Genomic DNA, 13,957 nt, shown 5'->3' with positions numbered 1-13,957 from the left:
TGTGGTGGCTGCAAACCCTGAGGACGCTTGGGGTGCTTGCTGCTACACCTACCCCACCCCACTCTAATCTTACTTATTACTGTAGAGGGCAGCACCATCCTCCCAGTCCCTTTAGGCTTGATGCTTAGGAATCATCATGGGCTCTTCACTCTCTCTCACCCCCACATTTCCTTTCTTCCCCTCCATATCCAAGCTGTTGCTAAAGCCTGTGAATTTCACCTTTACAAACATCTCTTGAAATAGGCTGTCTTCTCTCTCACACTACCACCATTCTAGTGTTGGCCCTTATCACTTCTCATGCTTTAACAATTCCAATAGCCTGCTGATGAGTCTGCCTGTCTCAAGTCTTCTTCCACTGTATTTTATCCTCTATTCAGTCACTAAAGTGATTTTCCTAAAGAGGAAATCCAATCATGTCAAACCCCACCCCCCACTCCCACCCCACACCCAACTTGGTAGACTCCAATGGCTTCCCCTGGCCTCCAGGATCAAATACAAAATGCTCTGTTTGGCATTCAAAGCCTTTTACAACCTACTATTCTACCTTTCTAATCTTCTTAGACCTTACTCCTTGGCACGTACTCTTTGATCCAGTGACCCCGTCCTACTGGCTATTACATGAGCTGGACATATTTTCTCTGGCCCCTTGCTTGGAACTCCTTCCCTCCTTCCCAACTACTGGAATAGACTTTAAGCCCCAACTAAAATCTTACCTTCTACAGGAAGCCTTCCCCAATCCCATTTCCATCTAGTGCTTTCCCTTTGTTAATTATTTCTTAGTTATCCTGTATATAGCTTGTTTCTACATATTTGCTTTCTTATTGTCTCCTCCTTTAGATTGTGAGCTCCTTGAGGACAGGGGCTTTCTTTTGTCTCTTTTTGTAGCATCAGTGTTTAGCCCAGTTCCTAGTACGTAGGAGGCACCCATATATAAATATATGTTTTATTGATTGTTTTATAAATAAATATTTTATTGATAGATTGGCCAAAAGGTAGAAATTACAGGAAGGCTGACTTTGATTTGGTCATGGAATCATAGATCTAAAGCTAGGAAAGATCTCAAAGACCGTCTAGTCTAACTTGTGTATTTTATAGTTGAAGAATCTGTTATATGGAATAACTTAACTGAACTGTCAAAAAGTAGAATGATATATCATAGGTAGCAAATTTCCGGGGACTGGCAGTGTTCAAGTGGTAACCACTTACCAGAAATAATGTAGAAAGGATTTATTGTTCACATAGGTTGGCCGAGATGACTTCTGAAGTCTTTATCAGCTCTGAGGCTACAATCTTAAGACTTTTGATTGTAACATAAGAGTTAAAAGGACTTAAATTAAAACAAAGTATATAAAAGGACTTAAATTAAAACAAAGTATAAGTCAACATCTAAAGAAAGGAAACAAGTATTTAGTAAGCATTTACTACATGCCAGGCAAATGAAAAATTTTGATGGATTTTGATTTGGTGATAAAAACTGAACACCAGTAAGAACAAAGTAAAGTTTACAAGTAAGCATTTTTTTTTTATTTTTTTTAATTAATTCTTTAATTTATTAATTTGTTTGTTTCCTTTTAGTTTACAGGATTCAATTCCACAATTCCTTGAATTTCACATTTTGTCCCCCTCCCTCCCCTCCCTCCCCATGGCGTCTTATAATCAAGTATAGGATCTGTAGATACTTTCACATTATACAATGGTCAGGTTATAAGGATGGATTGTACCCGCTGGGATGAAAAATGGTATAGAGCACATAAAATCAAATAAGAGAACGAAAAAGATCAGGTATTTTGCTTCCACCTGGATATAAATTTAGTTCTTTCTAGTTCTTTCTCTGGATGCACGTTTTTCTCTCCATCATGCATCTTTTGGGATTGACTTATATCCCTGCATTGTTGAGAAGAGAGCATTTTTTTTTTTAATCAAAGGATAGTTTATATTTCCAAATAGTGGTTAGGTAAGGCTTAACTAAGATTTCTCTTGTCAAAATCATATTCAGTTCAGTAAGCATTTGTTAAGCGCCTATTTTGAAATTTAATTTAAGCTGTTGAACAGTTGGGGATTGACATTTGTAGTGGGAGTTTTCTCACTGGGAGCCTCCTACCATGATGAAATCACAGTTTGAGGGATTTGCAAAGTACTGAGGATAAAAAGATAAAAATAATCGTTCTCACAACAGGATTGTTGTAAGGATCAAAATCAAATGAAATGATAAAGTGTTATATAAAGAATATAAAGCACTATATAAATGCTATGATTATGATTATTATGAAAACTCTTCCAGCTGTTACCATGTTTTCAATCAGGCTTGCCCTTAGGTGTCTCCCTTCTCCATTTTGATAGTTTTAAGTCCTAGCTTTCCTTTAAGGCCTAGCTCAAGTCCTTCTTGAAGTCCTTCCAGAGGATTCAAGTGATATCTTTCTCTTCAAAACTTCTGGACTATATATTTTATTTGGTGTTCAATATATGTTTTACTTTATATTGTTATTTATATCTTTATAAGTCCCTTGATAACTGAAACTTTTTAATATATTTATCCCTACATTTAATAGGCAGTCAGTACTTTCATTAATATTTTACAATTATCTTCTTTGTGGGATATACTATACTTGTTCTTAGGGGAGATAAAAATATAAACAAAGACAGGGGCCCTGGCCTCAAAGACCTTATGATGTATTAAGGGAAATTAGATACATGCAGAAATGAATATAGTGCAAGTTAAGTTAGGACAAATGCATAAGAAGGGGACAGAATGTTATGAGATGAGATAAACATTGATAATAAGCCATCACGGACAGACCAGTGTTCTATTTTGAAAGATTTCCAAGAATGATTGTCCCTGGTTTTTCAGTTTTAAGTATTTAGCTTATCTTAAAGTAAAATTCTTAACAACAGATTTCCACCTTTATCTGTATAGCACTATATAGTCTATATAACCTGTGCTGGTTGTCTAAGTACAGCAGGTATTCATTCAGGGAGATCTTCAGGCTGTGTAAGCTACTCTTTCAATGTAATGGAGTAATCCTGAACCTGCCTAAGGTCTTTGAGGCCACTGGTGGTACCACTTAGGAAACTTCTTGCTGCTTTGATTTTCATTGCATGTGCGCTGGATTGGCCTGGAAGGGTTCATTTGGCATCCAGAATTGCTTCACTTATGTTAAGGGGATAATTAACTTACTTGAAATTAACTTAACTCTGAGGGTTACCTTCAGATCTTTGAAATAGGCATGGTAGTCAAAGGTATATATTTTTAATAGTTTATAAATAAACTTAAATTCTATAGTATATTCTCCAGTTACTTTCAGGGTACAATTTTAATATTTTCTTTAGGGTTGTAATTTGTATATGTTCTCTTCTTTTTCTTCCCATCCTCTCACTTCAGTTCCCTTTGTATGGAGTATATAATAGGAAAAGGCATGCAGAGCTACAGGAAAGTTTTGAGCTCCTTGAAAATTTATGTTTGGGGTTACCTTTTTTTTTTTTGCTTTTTTGATGGCCAATTTGGGTTAAGTGACTTGCCCAAATTCACACGGCTAGTAAGTGTGTTAAGTGTCTGAGGCTGGATTTGAAGGAAACTAGGGATTGTGAGAGCCAGAGGTGACTCCCCAAGCATTGCATTCTAAACATGGAAGATAGCCTTGCAAAAGCATAAACAGGAAAAGGACAATTCTGTCTAAGAAGAATAAGAAAGCCAGTTTGGCCAGACTGTATAGTATGCTGAAGGAGATTAATGTATGATAAACCTGGAAAGGTAGATTGGAACCAGGTTGTGAAGAGTTTTAAAAGGCAGAAGAGTTTGCATTTGATCTTAGAGGTAATAGGAATTCACTGGTGTTTACTGAGCAAGGGAGTGACATGGCCAGTCCTGCCCTTTAGAAATAGTGACACCTTTGTGGAGACTGGATTGAATAGGCATGAGGCTTTAGGCCAGGAAAGCAATTAGAATGCTATTGCAGCAATCCAAATAAGAAGTTACAGGGGTGGCCATGTGAGCGGAGTGAGGGGAATAGATAACAAGAGATGTTGTAGAGGTAGAATTTATGAGACATTGTAACTGTTTGGGCATCAGGCAGTATCTTCCTGGGGTCAAGGGAGAATAAGACATTGAAAATGACACCAAGATTATGATTCTACGTGATGATGGATACTGGTACCCATGAGAGAAATAGGGATAATGGGAAGGGAGGTGAGTTTTTGGGGGAAGATAATGAATTTTGTTTTGGACATTGAGTTTGCGTTGCCTGTGACATCAAGTTCAGTAGGCCTAATAGGTATAGTGATGTTGGATTGGGGTTCAGAGAGAGGGTGATGTAGGGGGGATATATAGAGATGATGCATAGAGATAGATGATCATTGAACTCCTGGTAGCTGATGAGGTCTCCAGGAGAGTGAATAGAGAAAAGAGAAGAGGGCCCAGGTCAAGGCTTGGAGTATACTTACAGTGCTTTACATATCTTACTTTATCCTCAAAACAATCTTGGAATGTAGGTGCTATTATGATTTTTGTTTGAAAGATGTGGAAACTTGAGACTGAGAGAGGTTAAGTGACTTGCCCTGGGTCAGAAAACCAGTAAGTGTCTCTGAGGCAGACTTTGAACTCTTCTTTGTGACTCTAAGTTTAGCACTTTATCTACTGCAACAGCTATCTATACCAAATACTTTTTTTATCATTAGAAAGTAAAGGAATCTTGTATTCTCTATACCCTTTATACACAACTGTGTAACTATGAAGATATGCTCTGATCTAGAATATTATTTGTGAAAGCCTGTCTACTCTGTTCTCAAACCTTCATTGAGGGTGTATTATATGTGTGTAGATTATTTTCATATGAAAACAGTAAACATTCATTAAGCTTTATTATTTGCAATGCATTGTGCTAAGTGCAATAAATAAATAATAAATAAATAACTTCTTATATTTATTTTTCTAATTTGGTATTGATTTATCTTTGGTCTAAAAAATCAGCAGCCTGACTTTATACAGACTGACAAATCAAAAATGAATCACTATATTAATAATTAGTTGTTTCCTGTTTGTTAATAGATAGTAATTTTATGTGTGTGTGGTGTTTTTTGGCACTTGACATATCTAGTGTTTCCCAACTCTTCTCAAAAAGAAGGATGAGGCTTCCATTTGTATAGTCTAGAAATCTTTCTTTAGCTTTTTATTTCTTACTCCTGAACCATGTGTTTCAATATATTTTTTGCTGACCTCTCCTTTGTCCATCTTTACACTGAAATTTATTAAAATATGTTAACTGACTTAAAATGTAAAAAATTACATCCTTAGGCTTTCTCTACCTTCTCATCCTCTGCTGCAAATATTGGTGTATAGAAATCATTATCTTGTGTTAATCTTTTTGCAAATGTTTGTCATGAACACTATAATGCAAAATGACTAAGTATCCCATAAAGTTATATTTTTTGTTTTCTTTGGCTACATGAGAAAACCATTTCCACCGTCTCCTTTATTTGCTTCTTCAAGGAGAACCTACGAACCATATTTCTATATAGTTATAACTTCCTTTTTTTTGAGATAAAAAGAAACTTCAAGAAGTTTCATTTTTAATGATAAAGTCAAGATTTAAAATTAGAGTGCCTCCAGTAGCATAGCTACTCATTGGTCACTGGAAAAGGATCTTATATTTGAATGATCAACAGGTAGGTTAATGTTTATAGAGCTAAAAATAGTGTGCAATTAGTATTCTCTGGCTGATTTTCCTACTACAGTACCACCATCACTACAGAAGTAGAAAGAGGCTATACAGGACTAATGTCCATTACGTTTTAATACTTCTTTCATGAGTTTTTCAAAAGTCCTCAGTGGCTGAAGAATTTGTCACCAACTGATGAGTCTATGGTGATGAACAGGCCTCAGAAAGCAGGAACATTCTATTACAGGATAATTTGTAGTCTTCTAGGATACAATCACTAAAATGTATTAAATGGAGGGTTCCTTTTTTTTTTTAAACAACTACAGGGATAAATAGCATTTATTAAGCATATACTGTGTATCAGGTACTGAGCTAAGTTCTTGTGATACATATACATGATTGAAACAATCCGTGCTCTCAAGCAGCTTACATTCTATCAGTGAGAATAGAAAGGAAAGGAAAGAGATGGAAATAGAATGGGCAAGACTTGGTAATTAGATGTGTGAAGTGAGAAGGAATGAAGAGTCACAGATGACACTAAGGTCACAAACATGGTGGTGCCACTGACAGAAGCAGTGAAGTCACAGGAAGGAAAGGGATTTGTTTAAAATATTTTAAGCTCATTTTAGTCATTTAAAAAGTTTTGCTGTTCCGTAATTGTTGTGTATGTCCTTAAACATTTTTCTTAAAATAGAACTGTTTAGTATAATAGAGTGTTTCTAACAGCTAAAGAACTAAAGGCTTTTCCTGTCTGTTTTATAGGTTACTCTCATCGCAAAATGTTTTGCCTTTGTCACCTATCCACACAAGTGCTTCCCTTGACATTTCAAGGAAATGGGAGAAGAAGAATAAAATAGTTTATCCTCCCCAGCTGCCAGGAGAGCCTCGGAGACCTGCAGTAAGTTTGTGGATAAAGCCATCATTTAAATTTGATAATACTTCTTGACTCTTAGGTGATTAGCAGTGAAGTAACAATCTGTGTTAAAAATTGTACTGATTTGCATGATCTTATAATTGAAAAGATCCTATAATTGGTAAAAGATGTATTTTTTTCTGTCATTTTCTACATCTCTGCATTGCTTGATTTTTAAAAACTATGTAAAAGAATATGAGTTTTAACCCTAGAATGAATGAAGCATGAATCAAAGCCTATAATGTCCCAATCAAAAATCATTAATAAGCTGTAAGTCAGACCCAACTTTATCTTGTTAACTTGAGAATCTTTGAGAAACCCCAATGCAGCTACTTTTTTATTTTAATTTTTTTAAATTTACTGCTTGCCCCTCGTCAAAAGAACATTTCTATACATACAGTAGCACACAAAAAAATTGTATATAAAACCATGTTTCTCCATTTCATACTGCTTGCTTTAAAATATATACATATACATGCACACATATATATGCACACATATTGTATATGAGATTCCAAATTGCTTTTAAGACTGTATCATTAATGATACTTGGAGCTACTGTGGAGGTGTAAGACCAATAACACCAACACACAGAAGGGCTGCTAGTACAGGTTCTTTGATCTGCTTTTCTAAAGGAAAGACAGCTTTGAAGAGGTCAACAATCTTACTGTATTTAAACAATGCAGACAGATAAATGGAAAGAAGTGAGTATCCAAGAAAGACTCCAGTAGACAGGGCTTCAGCTATCTAAACAAAGTAATAGAAACAATCACCAGACCAGGGAGCACCAACATATGGGTTCACAAGGTGGGGTTGGGCAGGGCAGGGCCCTTCACAACAGCTCATCTGGCCAAATCACAGAGACCTCAGGCAAACATTCTTCCCACGAGTGAGCCCCAAGGCAAAATACCAGCCTCCCAGAATATATGTAGTTTTGACTAATAATAGGCTGAGAGCCAGAAGGCATCATGACCCACATGACTCAGTGCCTATTTGGCTTAGTACCAAAAGGTGTGAAAAACGTCCTGCAAGCAAGCCTCCTCTAAGCAAGCTTTCTCTTAGGCAAGTTTCTCCCCCATTGGGCTCTATTTGATTAAGGATGGATTATCACAGCTGTAAACTGGGCCAGAACTCAATGCAGCAAGAAATCTGTGATTGAAATAAATACTTGTGTGCCTTTAGACCTGGGAACATGGCCCCTATTCCACGTGGTCACATAGGCCTATTAATGGACAGGGAAGATCTTATATTCCATTAACCCTACAAAAACTGATTGTGCTTCCTTCTGAACTTCTGTTCTCTTCTGTATATTGTAAAAAGTCTTTCAGTAAGCCTTTTTTTTTTTTAGCATAGCTATCGCTAACCTTTCTCTTCTTTCCAATGTTCTCTCTCATTAAAAAATGAGAAGAAAAATCCCTTAAAATAAATATACATACTCAAGCAAAATATGCACACAGTAACCATATCAAAAAAAGTATGTGTTATTTTGCACCATGAGTTCACCTCTCTTTCAGGAGGTGGGCAGTATGCCTCATAACAGGTCCTTTGGAGATATGTTTGATCATTACTTTGATCAGAATAGTTAAGTCTTTCAAAGTTGTCTTTTTTTACAATGATGTTTTTCTTTACAGTGATACTTGTATGCTCTCAATTTTGCTTAGTTTTCTTATTTTAGTTCATACTCCCCAGGATTCTCTGAAATGGACTCTTTCATCACATTTTATAGCAGAGTGATTTGTTTATATTTCAAAGTTCTATTTGGCTCTGGTCTTTTCATTAGAAATGCTTAAGAGCTCTCTAGTTCCTAAAAATTCTCTATTCCATTTTCCCCCTATAGGGTTTTGCTCAGCTTTTTCAGTTGCCTTACTCTTTTGGTTATAAACTTTTTTGCCTTTTGGAATATTTTATTCCAAGATCTCTTCTGATTTTTATCAGAAACTTCAAGGTCTTACGTAATCCTGGCTCTGGATTCCAGTAATTAAAATGCTTTTTTCTGGATACTTGCATTTTTCTCTTTGACGTGGGAGCTCTGGATTTTTGCTATGACTTCCTGATTTCTGTGACTTTATCTTTTGCAATTTTTTTGGGGGGTGATTGGTGGATTCTTTCTAACTTCACTTTACTGTCTCATACTAATAGATCTAGGCAATTTTTACTTATGCTTTCTTAAAATATAGCATCTAGATTTAAAAAAATTATGCTGCTGAATGGACCTAGAAGAAATCATGAAATCATTCTAAATGGGTCCACTACAAATTTATGTTATCTAATCTCAACTGGACCTCGCTGTAGAAATGCAAACATGCTCTTCCTTCTTAATTGATTCACAGCCCCACACTTTCCATAGTGTCTACTCTAAACCTTTTCATCTCTTCTCAGACTTCTTACAGCATCCTCTCCCCCAACGTTCTCAACCAAGGACCTAGTATTATACTTTACTGAAAAGCTCTTCTCCTTGTTAAAGGCAACTCCTTTGACATGTACCTTTGAGTCCCTTTCAACTCTGATTCTGTGAGTGTTGCTTTAAAAAACCTCTTGCTATGTAATTCTTTTTATGGAAAGTAAAAAAAAAAGAGACAGTATTCATGTCAATAAATACCTTTATAGTTTTCTTTATTTAAGTTTGTCCATTTTCTTGAAAGCAAGATTTCTTCCATAATCTCTGGTTGAAAGCTTCTTTGGTATCATAGGGCAATACCATACTTCAGTAGATTCATGATTTCTTCCATGAAGATAACTTCTGACTCGGTGCCACCCAAAAGATTTGGAGTTGGAAGAGACCTTGAACATTGAATTTAATGCCCTCATCCTACAGATGAGGGAACTGAGGCCCAGAGAGGTTAAGTGATTTGACCGTAGTCACAAAGGTAGTGTCTTGCCCTGCATTTGAACCCAGGTGTTCTGGCTCCAAATCCAGTGTCTCTCTTTCTCTGTGACTCTTGTCCATGATTTATCTTACATTTCTTATGAAAGATCTACCCATTGTGCTAAGCTTTCCTTTTAGCATCTTATGGGTATGGTTGGTTCACCTCTCTTGTTATGTGACCTGTCCACTCCATTTTTGTGTTTAAATGCACTCAATAATCTTTTCATGACTCGTGCCATTAGAATTACACCACAGCTTGTTAGACAAGTTAAACAAGAGAAATAATTACTGAAATGCCTTGACCTACACATTGTTCTCTAAGTCATCAGTTTTATTTTTTTATTTCTCATTTTAAATTTTCACAATCAAGACTTTAACTAGAAATAGTTAAGCTATTAAGTATTGAAACTAATAGCTATGAAATATCACAGTACTTGTCAAGATTAAGATTTGTAAGTAAGGTGTATTTTATAATTGTTGTCTCTGGATTTTTTTTAGTCAAACATCCTAAATGGTCAAATTAAGAAAATTCATGGCAGGTCCTCTGTTTAACACTTACAAATGATAACAATACCAATCATTATGGACAGAGTGAGTTGATTGAAATGATTTTGATTCACTTTTTGTCATTGTCCATGTTCCTTATATAGCCATCTGAGAAAAGAAATTTGATTTTGTTTTGTATTGGAATTCTGGAGCAATTTGATTTTGGTGAATGGGTCACATTTTGCTGAATGAATGAGTGATTTCAAGTTCTGACACCTTACACTGGGAAATTCTTTAATCTTTTCTTACTTTAAATGCCATGGAATAAATTATTACTTAAGGTTGATGCTACTTGCCAACTGCCTAATTTATTTTTGGGCATAATTTTCTCACTGGGTTGTATGATTCTCAACACTTTTACATAGCCTTGGACAAACAGCCATTCTCTCAAGTTTGAAAGTATTTTCACTAACCTTGACTTTCAGTTTTGTAACAGAACCTATGATACTAAGCACCTCCCAAGTTTTTATACAAGCAGCAGTAAACAATTTAAGGCCACATATTTCAGTAAAGTGAAGAGGGAAAAAAAAGACTACTAAAAATCCACTAAATATGATCTTTTGTATGGAAATGTTTCCATTCCCAGTTTCCTTTTGTCTCTAATGTCTGCTATACTTTAATATGCTTAGCTGAGTGTGCCTGTGTAATTGAAGTAGCACCAATATTCAGGGAATGTAGATTCACCTAGGCCACCTGGGGGGAGACCTTGCCACTGGGGGTACTACTCTTCCCCATTATCTAGCCACTTCCTCCCCAGCTCCATTGGTCCCAGGCTGCTCAGACCCCATTAAGGCTAACAGTGGAGAAGAGACATGGCTGTTCATACCCCTTGAATGAAGTGAAAGTCAACAACTCTAATCCTTCTGGAAGGCCACCAGAACTTACCATTTGCCCTGTCACTATATCCCAAGATTCTCTGTCCCTTAACATCTTTCCTGCCTCTATACCCTCCAGATCCTTGGGCACTATCATCTGATCCTTACCTATGACTGCCTGAGCCTTGCCATCTGTCCTTAAGGACATCCAGCCTTTTCCATCCAACTTGCAGTTATCTCCCTCAATTACAGTGTGAATTCCTTGAGAAGAGGGACCATCTGGCTTTTTATGTTTGTATCCTCAGTGCTTAACGCACTTAATGACTACTTAATAAATCCTTTTTCATGTGTTCTTCCATACCTTTGCAGACTTTTTTAAATAGCTTTTTTTAGTTATGAAGATACAATAATAAGTCATTCATTTTGTTTTTACTAATTGGGGATTTGTGATAATTTGGATTGTTTTCTATTTAAAAAAAATAACCACTTTGCAGATTACTTGCATGAACAAGACTGTTGGGAGAATGATTGATTCTATAGCTTTTTAAAGTAGTTTTAGTGGCTTTAAAAGCACCCCATGTATTTACAATTAGCAAACCAGTTTTAAATCAAATTTTTTTTAAGCAATTGAGGTTAAATAACTTGCTCAAGATTACACGGCCAGTTATTTCTGGGTGTGGTGCTAAGTACCTGGGCCTGGATTTGATCCCCAGGTCATCCCGACATTGGAGCCGGTGCTCTTACTCGCTGAGCCACCTGGCCGCCCCTTAAATCATTCTTAATCAATTTGAGAGATCATGGCCTAGTAGATAGAGATGTTGCCTTGGAGCCAGAAAAAGCCTGAGTTTAAGTCTGGCTGTGTGACCCTTAGAAAGTTGCTTAACTTCTCAATGCTCTATGAAACTCTTTAAGATAGAGAAGGTGCTACCATTGGTAGAGTTCTTCATACAAATGAAATCAGAGGTCCAGTTGTATCTTATCAATCCCGTTTTTAAAAAAGCTGTTAATGCCTATTCATTAAAGCAAATCTCCTAGGGGTAGTTAGGTGGCACAGTGAATAGAGCACCAGTCCTGGAGTCAGGAGGACCTGAGTTCAAATCCGGCCTCGGACACTTAACACTTACTAGCCATGTGACTTTGGGCAAGTCACTTAACCCCAATTGCCCTGCCCTTCCCCCCTCTAAAAAAAAGCCCCCCCCCCAATAAAGCAAATCTTCTAAGTCCTAAACTTAGGACTCATACTTGCGTAACACTTTTCTCTACGACTAATTACTCTTTCTCTCTAATATATTTTTATATTATTTGTATATATGTACACTCATATAATATGTAAAATTGTATATATAAATGTATATGTAAAATTAATCAGATATATTTCTTTTAAAAGTATTCTCAACTTAACAAATTATTAAACATTTCTCTTCAGATTTCTCATTTAGACTAATTTCCTCCAATCCAGGTATTCCTATAGTTCAGCACATTATATCTTAATCTGTCCAAGTCTCCCTCAATTGAGGCCTTAAAAAGATCTCCCATCATCCTTTAAAAAGTTACCACTTTTTCACTTTTAAGTAAATGTTGACCTTTCCCTTTTGACTTTTGAAGAGGATGAATAAGTAACCGTTCCCCTGTCTTCTTGGTACTTGATCTCTTCTCTATGCTTCTTCTAGGATTATGGTATTTAAATAATACTGTTAATCATATATACTGCAGGTTCAAAGATAGCACACCAAAGGAAATCAGGAATGGAAACATTTCCATATAAAGAATTGCATTTAGTGGATTAATTTTTGTGGATTAATATTAGCAGTCATGACAGTTCTCTTTTCCCTCTACCCTGCTCCCCAGGACACTTTATTTCTGAAAATATAATTAGACTATTGCTACAGTTTTCAGCCTGTCAGCTTCTATTGTAACTGAAAGGAGATACAGTTGGTATTAAAAGATTGGCCTCTTGAGAGAAGACCACTGCTGCTTCTAAAGCATTTGAAATTTCCAGCAGAGGCAAGGATGTTAAGGAAAGTTCTTTGGAGTCATCAGCTTTATCTTCATTGGCAAGCATTTTCTAAAAGAAAAAAGGAAATTAAACTCTCAAAAAGCATTTTTTGAGCACTGACAATGTGCCTAGTGCTATGATTTTGTCCAGGCCTTTCCTCTCCTCACTTCTGCCTCATAGAACCCCAGTTTTCCTTCGGGCATCCCTTCTACATGCAGCCTTTCCCAATTGCTGCCAGCCTCTTCAGTCTTCTCTCTCAAACTACTGTATATTTAAGTACTTTGTATTTTTTTTATATTTATTCTCTTTACATTTATTCTGTATATACTTATAGTTATCCTTGCTGTCCTCCCTGTTAGAATATAAACTCCTTGGGAGTGGATTGCTTTATTTATTGTATTTGTATCACTACCACCTAGCACAGTTCCTGGTCCATAGTACTTAATGCTTGTTGTAAAAATTGTAAATCAAAGTAAAATAATTGTTTTGTCATAAAACTTTGGCAAAAAGGCAAGATTATTGTTTTTTTTTTATTAATGTACTTTTTATTCTGGGATATTTAGATAGCCAAATATAAAAATATCCCTGCTTTGTTCTTCCAGGTAGAGAAACATTAACTAATACAGCTACTGATTGGCCCCATAAGAATAGCAAAACCTAAAATTTACGGTTTTAAGATTATGAACTTTAGGTTTCCCTTAAACTTTAGTTGAAAATACTGGTGGGGTTTTTTTTAATATTTCATTTAATGGATTTTTTTTCAAGAAAATGAACTTAAATTATGTTTCTATTGTATTTTATTATTCTACTCCACATTGAAATAATTCCCAAGTCACTTTCTTTATAATCATGCTTTGAAGTAGTTAATGAAAATATTGTGGTCACCAATTTACAAGTAAGGGCACCCTTGCTCAATAAGGCTAAGGTTCTTATACACAGACCAGTAAGTGGCATAGTCAGGATTTAAAGCCAGGCCTTCTGATTCTAAGCCTCTTCTCTTTCCACTAATCTCCTAAGGATACTGAAGTAATTCATAACTGTACTGAGGTGTTTCTAGACAAGTATGTAACTCATTTTCTCTTTTTAGTGGGGAACAGTGGAAACTAACCTTTTTTTTTTTAATTGTCTTTTTGGAGGGAGGAAGGCAGGGCATTTGGGGTTAAGTGACTT

At 36.0% G+C, this 13,957-nt stretch overlaps 1 protein-coding gene across 3 annotated transcripts in view; it reads left to right on the top strand.

The window, feature by feature from the left end:
* MRPL22 (mitochondrial ribosomal protein L22) overlaps window positions 1–13,957 on the top strand; it is a 51,892-nt gene that overhangs the window by 3,567 nt on the left and 34,368 nt on the right. For all 3 annotated transcript variants that reach the window (XM_069102515.1, XM_069102514.1, XM_069102516.1), the window contains one exon: window positions 6,414–6,549. In XM_069102515.1, the coding sequence (XP_068958616.1) occupies window positions 6,414–6,549 (136 nt within the window). The remainder of the gene's footprint in view (window positions 1–6,413; window positions 6,550–13,957) is intronic.

The sequence above is a fragment of the Petaurus breviceps genome, unplaced genomic scaffold (assembly GCF_028583685.1).
Source record: "Petaurus breviceps papuanus isolate PSGF00001 unplaced genomic scaffold, PetGlider_PUasm1.0 551, whole genome shotgun sequence".
Taxonomy (NCBI): domain Eukaryota; kingdom Metazoa; phylum Chordata; class Mammalia; order Diprotodontia; family Petauridae; genus Petaurus; species Petaurus breviceps.
Note: the sequence above shows the minus strand (reverse complement) of the source record. Positions and strands in the feature narration are given on the sequence as shown.